The sequence below is a fragment of the Oryx dammah genome, unplaced genomic scaffold (genome assembly GCF_014754425.2).
Source record: "Oryx dammah isolate SB20612 unplaced genomic scaffold, SCBI_Odam_1.1 HiC_scaffold_18, whole genome shotgun sequence".
Taxonomy (NCBI): Eukaryota; Metazoa; Chordata; class Mammalia; order Artiodactyla; family Bovidae; genus Oryx; species Oryx dammah.
The window spans coordinates 55,979,547-55,998,673 of record NW_024070202.1 but is presented as its reverse complement, the minus strand read 5'-3'; the positions used below and the strand labels follow the sequence as shown (position 1 = coordinate 55,998,673).

Here is a 19,127-nt window from a genome sequence, read left to right as displayed (position 1 = left end):
AATAATTATAACCTTATGAGAGAGTTTTATCATAAATGATATTTATAAAGAAATTTTAATGACAAAATATCTATGATATTAGAAAAAGCATGACATAGAAGTATATCTACAAAAATAATAGCAATAGTTATTGTCTGGGTGTTTGTATTTCAGGTGGGCTTTGCTATAATTTTTGTATCTTTGAAGATTTTTACTGTTATTTTTATAATTAGAAGAAAGTTTTAACATGTTACAATTTACTAATACAAGCTCCAACAACCTAGCTCCATAATAGGTATTCCTACCAAGAGCAACCATCTTCTTTGCTAAACTATCAAAATGACAATACTGGAGAGACAGAATCTTTTAGAATTTGGATTCTATCAGTAATATGATCCATAAAAACAGAGCATATATCACATCCTTATTCACCAGACTGTGACAATGCAAAATTTGTTTTTCACTTATTACTAATATACTGCTTCACAGAGACCTCTATCAGTTCAATTCAGTTCAGTCGCTCAGTCATGTCCGACTCTTTGCGACCCCATGAATCGCAGCACGCCAGGCCTCCCTGTTCATCACCATCTCCTGGAGTTCACTCAGACTCACGTCCATCGAGTCCGTGATGCCATCCAGCCATCTCATCCTTGGTCGTCCCCTTCTCCTTCTGCCCCCAATCCCTCCCAGCATCAGAGTCTTTTCCAATGAGGTGGCCAAAGTACTGGAGCTTCAGCTTTAGCATCATTCCTTCCAAAGAAATCCCAGGGTTGATTGCCTTCAGAATGGACTGGTTGGATCTCCTTGCAGTCCAAGGGACTCTCAAGAGTCTTCTCCAACACCACAGTTCAAAAGCATCAATTCTTCAGTGCTCAGCCTTCTTCACAGTCCAACTCTCACACCCATACATGACCACAGGAAAAACCATAGCCCTGACTAGACGGACCTTAGTCGGCAAAGTAATGTCTCTGCTTTTGAATATGCTATCTAGGTTGGTCATAAGTTTTCTTCCAAGGAGTAAGCGTCTTTTAATTTCATGGCTGCAATCACCATCTTCAGTGATTTTGGAGCCCCCAAAAATAAAGTCTGACACTGTCTCTACTGTTTCCCCATCTATTTCCCATGAAGTGATGGGACCAGATGCCATGATCTTCGTTTTCTGAATGTTGAGCTTTAAGCCAACTTTTTCACTCTCCTCTTTCACTTTCATCAAGAGGCTTTTTAGCTCCTCTTCACTTTCTGCCATAACGGTGGTGTCATCTGCATGTCTGAGGTTATTGATATTTCTCCCAGCAATCTTGATTCCAGCTTGTGTTTCTTCCAGTCCAGCGTTTCTCATGATGTACTCTGCTAAAGGTACCTTTTTAAAAGGATCAAGCTCACTTTTCATTATTTCCACTTTTATTAAACTTCTCTGGAGAGGACAACATAGATTATATGAGTTATTATACGAATTCCATCTGCCAGTAAACACTGTCTAACTTGCCTTCTACAACTATTTCAATAAAGATTCTGTAGCACATACTACACTAATTCTTACACACATGCTCTTTAGATATTAGCAAGAAATTTAAAGCAGCATTAAAGCCCTTTATACTAATTCTCTTGTCTTGTTTTGCTCTGCTTTCTCCTATGAAAAGGTTCTATGTCAAATCTGGCTTTTGGCCCAGATGTAAAGTACTTACATTTATCTCAGTAACATTTATCTGATGCTGTTTAAGTAATTGAGAATGTTTTTAAAGACTTTATCTGTGATAAACTGCTTTATAGGTTAAATAGATTGTTTAATTTGTCTCTCTTGTCATTACCAAATTGTTTTTCAACCCTCAAGCAAAGAGGCAAAGATACTAGGTTCCACATTATGAAGTCCTATAAGTGTAAGAAGACTACATATTCTAAGTACTGTGAGTAAAGATATGGGTTAAGGAGCACACACAGATTTTTCTCACAGTGAGTTCTAGACCTACTCTTAACCTCAAGTAAAATCTAATCCTGATGCTTCCTATCTAAAGGTTTTAAGAAAAAAAATTTTTTAAAGAAAACTATTTATTAATAAATTCTCAGACTTAGCATGCACGCAGAGCTTAGAGTTCTTTGTCACTTAGACTGGAATGGAAAGCATTTTCTTCAGAGCAGGGGTGCTCAATAACATTTCTGAGAAAGAATCAACATCTGGGGCTGTTTCAGGCAGGCCAAGGGAAGCAACTGATTGAAAACAGGATTCATTCTCTGGGCCTGGTTTAACCTGCAAGAGAGCCAGGTGCCTCAGGCCAGCGGGGAGTACATGGTTGCTGAATTATGGGGCAAAGCCTAGCCCTCCTGGGGAAGGTAAGGCCTGTCAACCTATGCTTTCTCCACTGTTTTTTTTTTTACAATAAAGTGTCTCACAGAGAAAATTACACATACAGGAACAAGTCTTCTTGGCTAATAGTAGAATTCTGTAGTGGTCTACTTATGCCATCTTTATAATATTTTTTAATGTATAATATTGTAGAAGGTAACTACTAGACATTTATTTACCTAAACTATAACCCTACTTTAAAGTATCTTCATAAATTGTTCTCAATTCACAGTGAAGGAAAACATAAGAACACTGACATTTATGCTACTGCTATTCATCTTGGTGTCTATTACATTTTCTAAGAAAAAATGACTATAAATATCAGTAAACTGAACACCTAGAGTTTATTTCCAAAGCCATCTTTTATTTGAGATAAATTTTTAAGAGTTAAGAAAAATACAAACTTTGGGGAAAATGTTTATATTAAGTAATAAATACTTCATGTAAACATAAGCTTGCTTTTAAAGTTATTAGACCTGGAGACTGTCATACAGAGTGAAATAAGTCAGAAAAACAAACTGTATTAATGCATGTATGTGGAATCCAGGAAAATGGTATGGATAAATTTATTTGCAAAGCAGAAATAGAGACACAAACATAGAGGAAAAAAATGTATGGATACCAAGGGGGGACATAGGGGTTAGTAGGATGGATTGGGAGACTAGGATTGACATATCACAACTACTGTGTATAAAGCAGATAACTAATGAGAACCACCTGTATGCTGAGGAAACTCGACTCAGTGCTCTGTGGTGACCTAAATGGGAAGTGAAGTGAAAGTCACACAGTCGTGTCTGACTCCTTGTGACCCCATAGACTATACAGTCCATGGAATTCTCCAGGTCAGAATACTGGAATGGGTATCCCTTCTCCAGATCTTCCCAACCCAGGGATCGAACCCAGGTCTCCTACGTTGCAGGTGGATTCTTTACCAGCTGAGCCACTAGGGAAGCCCAACATAAATGGAAAGGAAATCCAAAAGAGAGGGGATAGAGGTATACATATAACTGATCTACTTTGCTGTACAGCAGAAACTAACAACACGGTAAGGCAACTATACTCTGATAAAGAAAAAATGTACACGCAGATAATCAAATGAAAGCACAGTGTCAGAGAACAGTATGGATTAGATTCTTTTCCTTCAGTGGAATTCTTTAAGTATTAACCAATTTAACCTTTGGAAATGAAGAATTTGTCTTGTAATGGAAAAGCTGCATTTCACTGTGGAGCTATAATTTGTCCCTGGCTGCTTTCTTCTTCACTAAAGCATTCTCTAAGCGTTGTATGTTTAATATTTAGCATATAAAAATAAATAATATTTTAAAAAGTCTAGATATAGCAATGATCTCAAAGCCCACACCGGATATGGTTTGCTTGGACTTGTTTGGGATAAGCTTGTCAGTTAGCATGCTCTCCCCACTGCCTCTCAGCCTTCCTATTTCAACCTGACACTCCAACCCACACATCTGATATTACCAATAATGAAAAAATTTCCAGGTTAAGTCTAATAGCCACCACTGCTGACATAATATCAATCATTTTTGTTATTGTTCCAATGAAACAAGTTTGTTATTTATGTAGAGGACAGGATGCTTTACTAACTATTCAAAAGTCAAGTCACTGGGTAGAATTCATTATTTCTCTTTACTACAATCATATGCTTAGGAAAAAACTATAATTAATGCAGTAATTAAATGAAATTTAAAAAATGAAATTACTTTCTTATAAAAAATAATGAAGAATATATGCATGGCCACCAAAATTATGCGTCCCCCCCTTGCATTTGAGTTATTATAAGCATTTCAGTAGCAGTTTTCAAATAATCAATCCCTGCTTTTAGGTTTGAAATATATTTCTGTAAAAACGTTTGAATTAACTTTTTCTCTTGGGCTCTGAAGTACACAGAATGCTATATACTTTACCTGAATTTGAAATAGCTGTAAATGTGAAAAAGTAGTTTTATATGTTGTGTTATTAAAAAGTCACAAGTTGAGTAAATGATTTTATAACCTTATGCTGAAGTAGTTTTAAGTTGACTAGTTTCTTTCATATTACAGTATTTCAAAAATGGGTGAACCATGCTAACAAAAGTATCTTCTGATCCAGAACATGCCATTTCTGTGCCTTTGTGGTTTTAACCTTTGGCAGCAACACAGTACAATGGCGGGGAGGGGGGATTTTAGGCATCAGGCAAATCCGGACTTGAATCGTGGTTCCATCATTTAGGAGGAATATGACCATAGGTAAGTTATGTAACCACTTTCAGCTTTCATTTCATCCTTTGAAAAATAGAGGTGACAGTATCTCAAAGAATTTCAAGTGAAGATTAAATTTAATAATGTGTATAAAGTACCACGCATAGCAGCTATGCTTCAAACATGCTCAGTAAGTACTGGGGCTTCCCTAGTGGTTCAGATGGTAAACAATCTGCCTGCAATGCAGGAGACCTGGGTTTGATCCCTTATTAGTTTGACTTTACTCCTTCTAGATAGCCATTGACTTATTCAGTATTTGTTAGACCAAAAAATTACAAAAATCTATTTATAAGAAAACCCTGGAAACCAATCTGGCACTAAATTAGTGAGACCATGACAGTTTGAAATCATGTCTACTTTAACCTTCAGTTTATTTCCTTTCTTCTGGGATTCTTGTATTGGCACTCTTATCTCTGTCCTTCCATAATACTTCTTTATATTTTTCTATGAATATCTTTTTCTACTTCTATTTTATGACTATTTTATTGTGTTCATGGGGTAAAACATATAAAAAATTTTTAGAAAAAAAGGGTATAATTAAGTCTAAATGAATTAATCCTAATCTAAAATATTACCTGTTTTGTCATGATTCATTCAATGATTTTATCCATCTATCTACTACTTAAGGATCTCCTACTATTTGCCAGACTCTCTTCCAGCACTAAGCAAGTTATCTCATAAAACAAAGCCTTCGATTTACAGTCTCCTCTTCTAGTTGGGAAGACCAACAAACAAATTTACATCTAAATCTCATTTCTCCCTTGGCAAGGAGGTTTAATATTACCCCTTCTATTTTCAGATGAGAGAACTGAAATGGAGAGTGTAATCTGCCTCAAACAGCAGTGCTGGGGCAAATTAGGACAGAGCTAAGGTCTCCTGACCTAAACACTACTCCAACCACATCATATTACCTGCTGCTTAAAATTATGGTGAGCTTTCTAACAAATAAAATTGAACATGTGAAGAACTATTGAAATCGGCATCTATAATCTTAAAGACTTAGAAGTATTAGCCAAATAAGTTAATCAGATTCTGAAAAATGTAACTATTTAATAATTCTGAAAATAGTTTAAAGGGAAACTAATTATAAGTCTCACATCAAGCAGAATTTTTTTTTTCTTCCAATCAACACAAAACATAATTTTCGAAACCTCTAGAGTTATGCTAAACAAGTATGCCAGAGAAAAGGTAAACAAAACAGTCATATGTATACTTGGTAAACTATAAAGTGGAAAATTGAGAATCTGGAAACACTGTTTCAGTGTGAAGGACAGATTTCCACAAATACGTGTATCTGCACAATAGTGAAATTGCCAGAGGTGGACTTACCTGCAAGAGCCCACTCTCCTGTACCATGGGTGTGCCCACTGTAATATAAAACATACGTATCATGCCTAGGCCCATCCACAGTCCGAAGTTCAAGGAAAGCTTTCAGTTTGGAATGTAGAGTATCAAAAGACAGTCCACTTGTAGAATAGTCACACCCATAGGTCTCAATCATGTGATATGCAAAAAATCTTTGGATAGCGTTGAGCATGCCAGTAGACCTCAAATTTAACTCCTGCACATGTTCTGGTGGAAGAAGTGTTGGCTGACCATCAGGACTGAAAAAGGAGGAAAAAACCATCATTTTGGTGTTCATGAAGTGTTCATTGTATGTCACATTCCTATTTTTCATTTATAATAAATTATCTAAGACTAAGTTACTAATAACTAAATGGCATAATCTGTTTTTTAAAAATCCTGTCTTTTCTAAATTTTCCACAGTGCTAAGAATTATGCTTGGAAAATCAAAGCCTAGTTTCTAAAAATTATACCTCTTATCAATAAGATCTGGTGCTCTGTGACAATCCAGAGGGGTGGAATGGGGGGGTCTATGGGAGGGAGGTTCTAGAGGAAAGGAATATATGTATACTGGTGATTGAATCACGGTGTGATTCAAATCCAACACAACATTGTAAACCAATTATCCTCCACGTAAAAAATAAGTAAAACTGAAAGCTGGGAGGATATCTCCAAATGTGGATTGTACTACTTTTCATTCTTTTACCAAGAATTTGGCATCTTCTTACCAAATGAGATATTAAACAAGACTTTAAAAAGCAAGACTGTACTAATATTACCCCCAAAATGTTTCAAGAACCCTGGACTGGGGACAATAATGAAAGTACTTTTTTTCTTGAGAAAAAACACAGTACGGAAACAGTATTTTAAATTAATTTCCATATTGAAAAACAGTCTTTATAAAGTGTTCAAGTTTTACTAACTTGAGGTACACAAATGACAGAACAACTTACCTTTTAATAAATGACATTTTAAAACAATTATTATAATTTAGGTCCATTGCCTTATACTACTGAACACTAATTGAAGACAGGCTTGATCCTGGAATACATGTAAAATGGTACGTTGGTAAAGATGATAAACTAGTTCTTAAAACTAGCAGGATGAAATCAATATTCAGGGAGAAAAAAAAAATCATCACTCCTTCTCAGAAACTAGACTTCTAAGTAGGAATTCTGAAAACTTTTGCTTCATGTATTTATCCATACTATTCTGATAACTCTACAAAAGCTTTCATTAAAAAAACATTTTGTCCCATATTTTATCATTTAACAGCCACAAAACAGTGAAAGAGTAAACAATGCATAATCAAAAATTACAATAAAAATCTGTGCAAATTACTACTTTCACATATTCTTCCTAGAGAGTTATCATATCTTACTTTATGGAATCTTTTGAAATATATTTCTTTTACTTCTTATAAGAATCTTTACCTTATTTATCAAATCTTTAATATGGAGGAAAATATTTACTATAAATAGTCAACTTTGTGGTTTTATGTCAAATATTTAAAATCCAATAAAAACTTTATGTTCAGTTTTCTCCCACCTCGGCCAAGGAAAATATGATGACTACTTTGTCAGCATAATTCATTACTTGCAAGGAACTATTTTTCTATTTCAAAGGTACTTAAACTATAAAAGAAAAACTAAAATTTAGTAATGATTATAAATTGAAACAGATTAGCCACATATTAGAGTCAAAATTATTTTAATAAAACTGCCATGAGATATTTGATTTTATTGTGAATGTTTCTGAATTCCTGGTATTTGCACTACATTTTCAAGTAGATAGTATTTTTACATTCATATTCTCACTACCGCTTCAGGACATTCCTCTCTCTGCAATTTAAATTAAGATACCGAGGTTCAGAGAGGTAATGATTTGCCTAAAGGAACACAGAACTAGAATTTAGGATGCTCAGGTCCAGTGTACATTCTATTACACTTCACCATGTGGTTTCACATTTCCTTAAACAAGATATTCCTAAGAAAATGGAATAACTTTACAAAGAAAAATCTACTTATATTTTTATGATTTTTAGCTAAAACATACTCTAATCACATTTACCAAAAACAAAACTTTAATTGAACCCTTAAGATTTACTACTCAGAGTAGATAAAGGTTTTTAAACATTTGGGATAAATGAAAAAAATGCAAGAGTATTATATTTTGAGAATATTGTAGCTTTGAAAAAATGAGCTATCATCTTACATTCATACAAATATTGGAAGGATGTTAAGAGTCAAGGTGCTATGACTAATTACACTAGGTTACTGTACCTGCAAAAGTTGGTGGGAATCACAATAGCATATCCAACAGATGTTCCTCCTAAACAGCTACCCAATTCATGGAAGAGGCCATGAGCCATAGATTCCAAAGGCAAAACAATCAGAAACATGCTCAAGAAGATTCCATTTGTTGGCTAAAAAAAAATTTAAAACAGTATGTTTACCATAGCATGTGTGATTAAACTTATGTAGTGAGTATGTATATATTTATAAATCCATATTTATTCATTTTTTGCCCCTACTTCCAAAAAGGATTGAAAGGATAATTAATGATCTAAAATCCATTATATGTTGAAAGACACAAGTTAAGAACACATGGATAAACAACAGAGCCTAAATTTATCTATAAACTCCTGGACATCATGGTGAAACAAACATAATATGCATATTGTATTTTTAAAATTTGTCAAATAACATCCCAAACTAAAAACATATATAATTATGTAACATCTTTAATATGACAGAGAAAAAAGCCAGAAAACAAATCCTTTCCTGTTAATACCCACATGCTTTAAACCATTTTTCAAATAACACTCATTTATCAGAGTGTAGAAAGGGTCTTTTCTTCCCTTGTGAAAAGTCCAGAAATTAAGAGAAAAATTTAAAATGTAAACTCCATTTTAAAATGTGAATTCCATTCTTATAATACAGCTTTCCTTTGAAAATATCTAGACTCTTTGTAACTAAATCAAAACTAAAATATATTTATACATTTAAGCAGCCTAAAAACAATAAAAAAGGGAGGCAGGCGAAATATTAAGAGAAGGCAGATTTAGGTAGTATTTGCAATTAAAATAAAAAAGGACCCATTAAATGAAAATAAAATGAAAGGATGAGTCACTCAATACCACCCTGCATTCTTACAATATGGACAGTATTCCACATTCTCTGTGTTGCTACTGCACATATTACACAGTTAGGTGTGTATGTGCATGAATGAATACACATTTTCCCAACACTAACAAGTGGTTCATTCGATCAGAATTTTAGTAGAAAAAAAAAAGTTGAATCCCATAATGGAAAAATGGATAGAATGCCCTATTTTTGGTACACTGGTGGTGGTGGTTTCGTTGCTAAGTTTTGTCTGACTCTCAAGACCCCATGGACTGGAGCTCACCAGGCTCCTCTCTGTCCATGGGATTTCCCAGGCAAGAATAATGAAGTGGGCTGCCATTTCCTTCTCCAGGGGCTCTTCCCCACCCAGGGATCAAACCCACATCTCCTGCATTGCAGGCAGTCTCCTGCATTGCAAGTGGATTCTTTACTGCCACCAGGGAAGCCCACTTTTGGTATATTGTGTGTTATCAGTTACATAAATAATACAGTACCTGCTCAATTTAGAAACACTAGAAAAAGATATGATTAGATTCATTCTGAGTACCATTACCATTCACAGCTGTTTAAAATATGTTCAAACTTCATGCAATATATGTTATCACAAATATTTAGTCTTTTACCAAAGTGGGATGATCTATAATGTTCTTCAAACTTTCTAATACACTATAAGCTTATTAATGTAATTCTAAATCATCTGTAAATACCAAATGGCATTACTATCATATTTATGAAATTTTAATTAGCTGATTTCCTATTTGTGTATTTAGATTCCTTATATTTTTCCTCTGTGATAAATAAAACCAGAATAAGTATTGAGTTCTCTGATGATCATATTAAATAAATATCTTTGATCATTTGGGTTCAACTTTGGTGAAATATTTTGCCATGGGGCTGTCTACTAATGATTCAGTTTTGTTTTGCTATCAATATAAGTGTAATGTACTCATGTTGTGTCTTGCTAAATCTTCTCCGTCTACCTAAAGGTCAAGAAGGTATTTTACATTATCCTCTAAAGGTTTTGTTTTTTTTTGCACTTTGCTTTTAGGTCTATAATCCAAATATAGTTGATTTTTATAAGAACAGTTCAAATTAAGTTTTTCATATGAGCACTCAACTATTTACCAATTACTGAAAATCTCAACCATTCCACATTACTGTACTATTTTTGTCATAAATCAGGCATTCTGATACCTGCTTTTTTAACTCATGTTCCATTGGCCTATCTATTTTTTCAAATAGTTTCTTTTGCCCACATTTCCTCCTTTCTTTCTGGGACTCCAGTAAAACACAAATGAGATTTCTCTGTATCTTTTATGAGTCTTAGACTTCTGTACAGTATTTCCTCTATTTTTCCTCTTCAAGCTTCTACTTTCATAGCTTTCTCTGAACTATATTTTCCAGCTCATTAATGCTCACTTCTCATTTGTCTAATCTGTTAAACTTGTACACTGAGTGAATTTCAGGTATTTTATTTTCTGATTCAAAAACATGTCTAAAACGAAAAAAAAGCCTGTCCAGTTATTTTTCAAATCTGCCTTGTCGCTTTTTTGTATTAATAGCTTCCAGCTTCCCACCATTATTTACTATCTCTGCTTTTGGTTTTCGACTTGCTAAATAAGTATGATGGCTTTCTGTGTTTGATAATTCCAATAAACCAGGACATTTTGGTCTGCCTATTGTCTGCTGGTTCTGTTGCCCCTTGCTCTTGATGCCATGTGAGTGAGTGAGGGTGGAGGATGGAGAAAGAATCTGGTTATGAGCTGAACACTGTATGCAAAAAAAATATTATATGACTAATTTCAGAGCTAGGATAACTAGACCTTCTCCAAGAGGATTTCTGTTTCTTCTAGGGAGCTGTGGGCATTAACAGTTTATATATCTTAATCTAGGTTGTATCACTAACAGGATACAGTATCAGGATGCAAATTCATTAGAGAGTGTAATGTATTTATTAAAAAATACATTTCTACTATAAACACCAACTTCTTCTTATACAACTTATGTCCAAGAGAATTTACATACTTTTTATACTTAGGTTAATAACTATATCAGTGAGAAAAATCACTCTTTTATGACATAGCTTACAATCTAAAAGCTGCAACAATTCTCACAACTATTACTACAGCAATTTCAATGGCTGTTTTTAAACATTACTTGTTTAACTCTTAGGTTTAATAGGTAATCATCCTATCTACAAATATTGATAATTTCATTATTTTCTTTTCAATTTCTATACCTTCTATTGCATATATTGTTCCATTATAATAGGAAATACTTTGATCAATGAAACCCTTATCCACATAAAAGTGGATGGGGAACTTTTAGATATGGATGGCTAACTGCATTACACCATAAATATAAGGGACTTCAGTAACTGCAAATTTTGGTATTCAGAGGAGGTACTGGAATCAATCCATTGTAGATACCTAAGGATCACTGTACATTCAAATAATGTAATTACTGGTTGGAGAGGTGGTCAAAATGATGGAGGAGTAGGACAGGAAGCTCACCTTCCCTAACAAAAACATTAAAAACACATCTACGAGTGGAATGACCGACACAGAACATCTACTGAAAGCCAGCAGAAGACCTCAGACTTCTCAAAGAGCAAGAAAACCTCCGCATAACTGGGTAGGACCAAAGGAAAAAAGAAACAGACGAAGCCTGCACCCAGGGAGGAGCTGTGGAGGCAAGTTTCCCACACCCTGGGCAGTCCCTCAATGGCACGGAGATCAGCCTAGATGGAGGGGAGCTTCAGAGGCTAGGAATAGAGCACAGCGTTTGTGGAGGGCAAAACAGAGTAACGTGAACAGAAGGTTGGCACTGTGACCCTGCACTCCCCTGCCTAAGATACTCATATGTTGGTGAAGTTGGGGGCTAGGCACTAAAGTACAGGCTTCAGAGGTCAGACCCAGGGAGAGGACAAGTGTTGGCTGCATGGAGACAGCCTGAAGAGGCTGGATGGTAGCAACAGAGCAGGTACTCCGAAGAAGCTGGGGCTGATGAGAGATACCAAGTGCCATTGTTGGGGGGGTGCATGGGAAGAGGGGTGAGAGCACCGTAAGAGCTCCTTTCCCTGTGACCATTCGGCAACAGGACACTGCCCACAGGAGTTCTGGGGGCAGGCGCATGTCATTGCGGCCATCCTAGGCCCCAGAGGTGCCTATGAACTGCCACTACAAGACCTAACAGCAGGTGCCAGGCACTGCCACCACTCTCCTGGGAGTGTGGACAGCATCTGCCCACAGGAGACCCATGAGCAGTGCCAAGCCCTGCCCCTGCTGTCCCAGGAGTATGAAGACAGCCGCCACCCCCAGGAGACCCAAGAGCAGGTGTCGAAGACTGCCCCCTCTGTCCTAAGTGTGCACAAGGACCTCTGAACCTGCATACCACATATCAAGGGGATAATGGCCAGCATACACTGAGGAGAGACAGCATCCAAACTAAAAGCAGCCCCTGACTCTGGAAAAAATGGCAGAGTAGAAAGACGTGAGCTCACCTCTTCTCATGAAGGGGCTTCCTTGGTGTCTCAGATGATAAAGATCCTGCCTGCAGTATACAAGGCCAGGGCCGGATTCCTGGGTTGGAAAGATCGCCTGGAGAAGGGAATGGTTATCCACTCCAGTATTCACGTCTGGAGAATATCATGGACAGAGAAGTCTAGCAGGCAACAGACCACAGGGTTGCAAAGAGTCGGACACGACTGAGTGACTAACACTTTCACTTCTCATGAAAACACCAAAATCACAACTGCTGAACAATCATCTACAAAAACACTGGAACCTACCAAAAAAGGTATTTTACAATCAAGTCAAAAAGATGGTGGAGTAGAAGGACATGCACTCATCTGCAAGAACACCAAAATCACAACTAGCTGCTGAACAATCATCGACAGGAGAACGTTGGAACCCACCAAAAAAAGATACTCCACATCCAAGAGCAAAGGAGAAGCTGCAGCAACACAGCAGGAGGGGTGCAATCGTGTTTAAAATCAAACTTCATACCCATCAGAGATGCCTGGAGGGCACAAAGCAAACCTGTGCACATCAAGGTGCAGGGAAAGAACAGTGATCCCCACAAGAGACTGATCAGACTTGCCTGTGTGAGTCCAGGAACCTCTGGTGGAGACGTGGGTTGACTGAGGCCTGCCGTGGGGTCAGGGACATTGACGGCAGCAGTTCTGGGAGGCGCGCCATGTGGCATAAGGCTTCTAAAGGAGGTCGCCATTACCACCATTACCCCTACCACAGATTAAGGCCAAACTACAGGCAGGGAGCACAGTCCCATCCATGAGCAGAAAACTGGATTAAAGACTTACTGAGCAGGACCTTGCCCACCAGAGGAAGACCCAGTTTTCTCCACTGTAAGTGCCTCCCAGCAGGAAGTTTGCACAGGCCTCTTACCCACATCTATCAGAGGGCAGACAGAATGAAAACCAAAATCCCAGAAAACTAAACAAAATAATCACATGGATCACAGCTTTGTTAACTTAATCAAACTATGAGCCATATACTGTAGGACCACCCAAGACTGATGGTGGAGAGTTCTGACAAAACGTGGTCCACTGGAAGAGTGAATGCAAACCACTTCAGCATTCTTATCTTGAGAACCCCAAGAACAGTATGAAAAGGCAAAAGGATATGGCACTGAAAGATAAACCCCCCAGGTCAGTAGGTGTCCAATATGCTACTGGAGAAGAGTAGAAAAATAGCTCCAGAAGGGATGAAGAGGCTGAGCCAAACCAGAAATTAAGCCCAGTTGTGGATATGTCTGGTGGTGAAAGTAAAGAACAATATTGCATAGGAACCTGGAATGTTAGGTCCATGAATCAAGGTGAATTGGAAGCAGTCAAACAGGAGATGGCAAGAGTGAACGTCGACAATTTAGCAATCATTGCACTAAAATGGATGGAAATGGGTGAATTTAATTCCGATGACTATTGTATCTACTACTGTGGGCAAAAATCCATTAGAAGAAATGGAGTAGCCTGCACAGTCAACAAATGAGTTCATAATGCAGTACTGGTACACTCTCAAAAATGACAGGAAAATCTCAGTTCATTTCCAAGGCAAACCAATCAATATCACAGTAATCCAAGTTAAAGCCCCAACCACTAATGCTGAAGAGGCTGAACGGTTCTACAATGACCTACAAGACTTGCTAGAACTAACACCAAAAAAAGAAAGTGCTTTTCATCATAAAAGACTGGAATGCAAAAGCAGGAAGTCAAGAGATATGGGGACTAACAGGCAAGTTTGGTCTTGGAGTATAAAATGAAGCAGGACACAGGTTAACAGAGCTCTGCCAAGAATGCATGGGTCATAGCAAACACCCTCTTCCAACAACACAACAGAAGACTCTACACATGGACATCACCAGATGGTCAATACTGAAATTAGACTGATTATACTCTTTGCAGCCTAGGTGGAGGAGCTCTATACAGTCAGCAAAAACAAGATCAGGCGCTTACTGTGGCTCAGATCATGAACTCTGTATTGCAAAATTCAGGGTTAAACTGAAGAAAGTAGTGAAAACCACTAAGCCATTCAGTTATAAGCTAAATCAGATCCCTTATGATTATATAGTGGATGTGACAAATAGATGCAAGGGATTAGATCTGATATATGAGTGCCAGAAGACCTATGGACAGAGGCTGCAACACCATAAATGAGACAGTGACCAAAACCACCCCCTAGAAACAATGCAACAAGGCAAAACAGTTGTCTGACGAGGCCTTACAAATAGCTAAGAAAAGAAGACAGCGAAGGCAAAGGAGAAAAGGAAAGATAAACTCATCTGAATGTAGAGTTACAAAGAATAGCAAGGAAAGCTAAGAAAACCTTCTTAAGTGAAGAATGCAAAGAAACAGAGGAAAACAATAGAATGGGAAGGACTAGAAATCGATTCAAGAAAATTACAGATACCAAGAAAACATTTAATGCGAAGATGGGCACAATAAAGGACAGAAAGAGTATGGGACCTAACAGAAGCAGAAGATATTAACAATAAGTGGCAAGAATACACAGGACAACTATACAAAAAAGATCTTAATGACTCAGATAAAAACAAAGGTGTGACCACACATCTAGAGCCAAACATTCTGGAGTGTGAACTCAAGTGGCCTTAGGAAGCATTACTATGAACAAAGCTAGTGGAGGTGATGGAATTCCAGCTGAGCTATTTCAAATCCTAAAAGATGATGCTGTGAAAGTGCTGCACTCAATACGCCAGCACATTTGGAAAACTCAGCAGTGGCCACAGGAGTACAAAAGGTTTTCATTCCAATCCCAAAGAAGGAAAACGCCGAAGAATGTTCAAACTACTGCACAACCATACTCATTTCACATGCTAGCAAGGTAATGTTCAAAATCCTCCAAGCTAGGCTTCAAAAGTACGTTAACAGAGAATGTCCAGATGTACAAGCTGGGTTTAGAAAAGGCAGAGGAATCAGGGTCAAAATGCCAACATCTGTTGGATCATAGGAAAAGCAAGAGAATTCCAGAAAAATATCTACTTCTGCTTCATTGACTATGCTAAAGCCTTTGTTTGGATCACAACAAACTGGGAAATTCTTAAAGAGATGGGAATACCAGACCACCTTACCTGTCTCCTGAGAAACCTGCATGTAGGTCAAGAAGCAACAGAACTGGACATGGAACAACAGACTGGTTCAAAATTGGGAAAGGAGTACAACAAGGCTGTATATTGTCACCCTGCTTATCTAACTTCTATGTAGAGTTCATCATGCAAAATACCATGCTGGATGAATCACAAGCTGGAATCAAGACTGCTGGGAAAAATATCAGATATGCAGATGACACTATCCTAATGGCAGAAAGCAAGAGGAACTAAAGAGCCTCTTGATGAAGGTGAAAGAGGAGAGTGAAAAAGCTAGCTGAAAACTCAACATTCAAAAAACTCAGATCATGGCATCTGGTCCCATCACTTCATGGTAAATAGATGGGGAAACAGTGACAAACTTTATTTTCTAGGTCTCCAAAACCACTGCAGATGGTGACTGCAGCCAGACTTTTGCTCCTTGGAAGAAAAGCTCTGACAAACCTAGACAGCATATTAAAAAGCAGAGGCAACTCTGAGAGATTGTGAAGGACAGGAAAGCCTGGAATGCTGCAGTCCATGTTGTGATCCACACAGTCAAAGGCTTTAGCATAGTCATTGCAGCAGAAGTAGATGATTTTCTGGAATTCTCTTGCTTTTTCTACGACCCAGTGGACTTTGGCAATTTGATCTCTGGATCAAATAAGCCTTTTCTAAATCCAGCTTGAACATGTGGCAATTTTCAGTACATATACTTCAGTACTGTTGAAGCGTAGCCTGGAGAATTTTGAGCATTATTTTGCTAGCATGTGAAATGAGTGCAATTGTTTAGCAGTCTGAACATTCTCTGGCACTGCCTTTCTTTGGGACTGGAATGAAAATCGACCTTTTCCTAGACGGCATATTAAAAAGCAGAGACATCACTTTGCCAACAAAGGTCTCTATAGTCAAAGCTATGGTTTTTCCAGTAGTCATGTAAAGATGTGAGATTTGGACCATAAAGAAGGCTGAGCACCAAAGAACTGATTCTTGTGAACTGTGGTGCTGGAGAAGACTCTTGAGAGTTCCGTGGACTGCATGGAGATCAAACCAGTTAATTCTAAAGGAAATCAACCCTGAATATTCACTGGAAGGACTGATGCTAAAGCTCCAATACTTTGGCCACCTGATGTAAAGAGTTGACTCACTGCAAAACACCCTGATGTGGGGATGCTGGGGAAGACTGAAGGCAGGAGGAGAAGGGAATGACAGAGGATGAGGTGGCTGGATGGTATTATCAACTCAACGGACATGAATTTGAGCAAACTCAGGGAAACAGTGAAGGACAGGGAAGCCTGGCGTGCTGTAGTCCATGGGGTGGCAAAGAGTCGGATATAACTGACTGAACAACAACAACAATCACAGTCAAAGAAAAACCCACAAATAAGATGATATGAGGGGTGCTTTTGTGACATAATTAAATCCCATACCCAGTGAGTAGACAATCCACAAACTGGAATAATTATATTGCAGAAGTTCTCCCACAAGACTGAAAATCCTGAGCCCCATGTCAGGCTCCTCAGACTAAGGGTCTGACACTGGGATGAGGAACACCCAGAGCATTTGGCCTTGAAGGCCAGTGGGGCTTCAGTGCAGGAACTCCATAGGAGTCGGGAAACAGAGATTCCATTCTTAGAAGGGTCAATAAGAATCCATGTATACTGAGACCGAGTACAAAGCAGTAACTCCACAGGAGCATGGGCTGAACCTATGTACAAGTCTTGGAGGATCTACTAGGGATGTGGGGGCCAGCTGTGGTTCAAAGAGGCAGGGGGCAAGAACACCGGTGGCAGAGGCCCCAGAGAATACTGATCAGCATTGCCTCTCCCAGAGGCTGCCAGTTTAGCATCAAAACTTGATCTGAACCCAACAGTCTACAGGCTCCAGTGCTGGAATGCCTCAAGCCAAACAACTAGCAGGATAGTAGCACAGCCCCACCCATTAACAGACAGGCTGCCTAGAGCTGTGCTAAGCTCACAGTCACCTCTAAACACACCCCTTGACACAATCCCACGAATGGATACAGAACAAGACCCAAATATATGCTACAAGAGTCACGGAACACAAGAGACATGCTACATAAAAGAGACATGCTACAAGGAGCACACACAGACTGGAATTGATGAGATAGACAAACGTATTCCACGCAAATGGAAATCAGAGTTGGAGGAGTGACACTCGTTACAGACTTTAAAATAAAGACTGTTACAAGAGACAAAGAAGGACATTACATAACCATCCAAGGACCAATTCAAGAAGATACAACAATTGCAAATATAAGTGTACCCAATGAAGGAGCAGCTCAACATATAAAGCAAATGCTAATGGTCATTAAAAGAGAAATTGACAGTAACACAGTAATAGTGGAGGACTTAAACATCCCACTTTCATCAGCGGACAGATCATCCACAAAGGGAATACAGGCTTTAAATGACTCATCACACCAAATGACTTAATTGATAACAAACAAATGGGCAGAACTCAACAGACATTTCTCCAAAGAAGACATATAGATGACCAGCAGGCACATTAAAAGATGCTCAACATCACTAATTATTAGAGAAATAAAAAATTAAAACTAGAATGAGGTCCTGATACCACCTCATACCAGTCAGATGACTAGCATTAGAAAGTGAAATGTGAGAGCATGTGGAAAAAGGGAACCCTCCTACTCTGTGGGTGAGAATGTAAACTAGTGCACCTACTATGGCAAATAGTATAGAGGTTCCTCACAAAAGTAATATTACCATATGATCCAGCCATCTCACACCTGGGCATATACCCAGACAAAAATATAATTCAAAAAGACACATGCACCCCTTATGTACATAGCAGCACTATTCATAATAGCCAAAACATGGAAACAATCTAAATGTCACTGACCGATGAATTGATAAAGATGTGGTACATACTTATACACACAATGGGGTACTACTCAGCTATAAAAAAAGAATGAAATAATGCCATTTGCAGTAACATTGGTGCAAGTAGAGATATCACAATGAGTGACATAAGTCAGAAAGAGAAAGACAAATACCATATGATCTCACTTACATGTGGAATCTAAAATATGGCACAAACGAACCTATCTACAAAACAGAAACAGACTCACAGATATACAGAACAGATTTGTAGTTGCCAAGGGCGAGGTGGGTGGGAGAGGAGAGGAGGACAGGACGTTTGGGATTAGCAGATGTAAACTCTTATACATAGGAAAAGTACAAACAACATCATCCTACTGTATAGCACAGGGAACTATATTCAATATCCTGTGATAAACGATAATGGGAAAGAATATTTTAAAAAGAATGTCTGTACATGTATAACTGAGTCACTCTGGTAAAAATCATGACACTATAAATCAACTATACTTCAATTAAACAAAATTAAATTAATTTTTTAAAAAGATAACATTTACAGATGAAAGTTAGCAACAGACTGCAAATACGTCCGAAGGGCCAAAATAAATTTAGGATGTTTTAT

At 37.9% G+C, this 19,127-nt stretch overlaps 1 protein-coding gene across 1 annotated transcript in view; it reads right to left on the bottom strand.

Moving 5' to 3' along the window:
- TMEM168 (transmembrane protein 168) overlaps window positions 1-19,127 on the bottom strand; it is a 46,648-nt gene that overhangs the window by 5,988 nt on the left and 21,533 nt on the right. The window contains exons 3-4 of the mRNA XM_040260157.1: window positions 8,202-8,344; window positions 5,905-6,179 (exon numbers count right to left, since the gene is read on the bottom strand). Coding sequence (XP_040116091.1) covers window positions 5,905-6,179; window positions 8,202-8,344 — 418 coding nt within the window. The remainder of the gene's footprint in view (window positions 1-5,904; window positions 6,180-8,201; window positions 8,345-19,127) is intronic.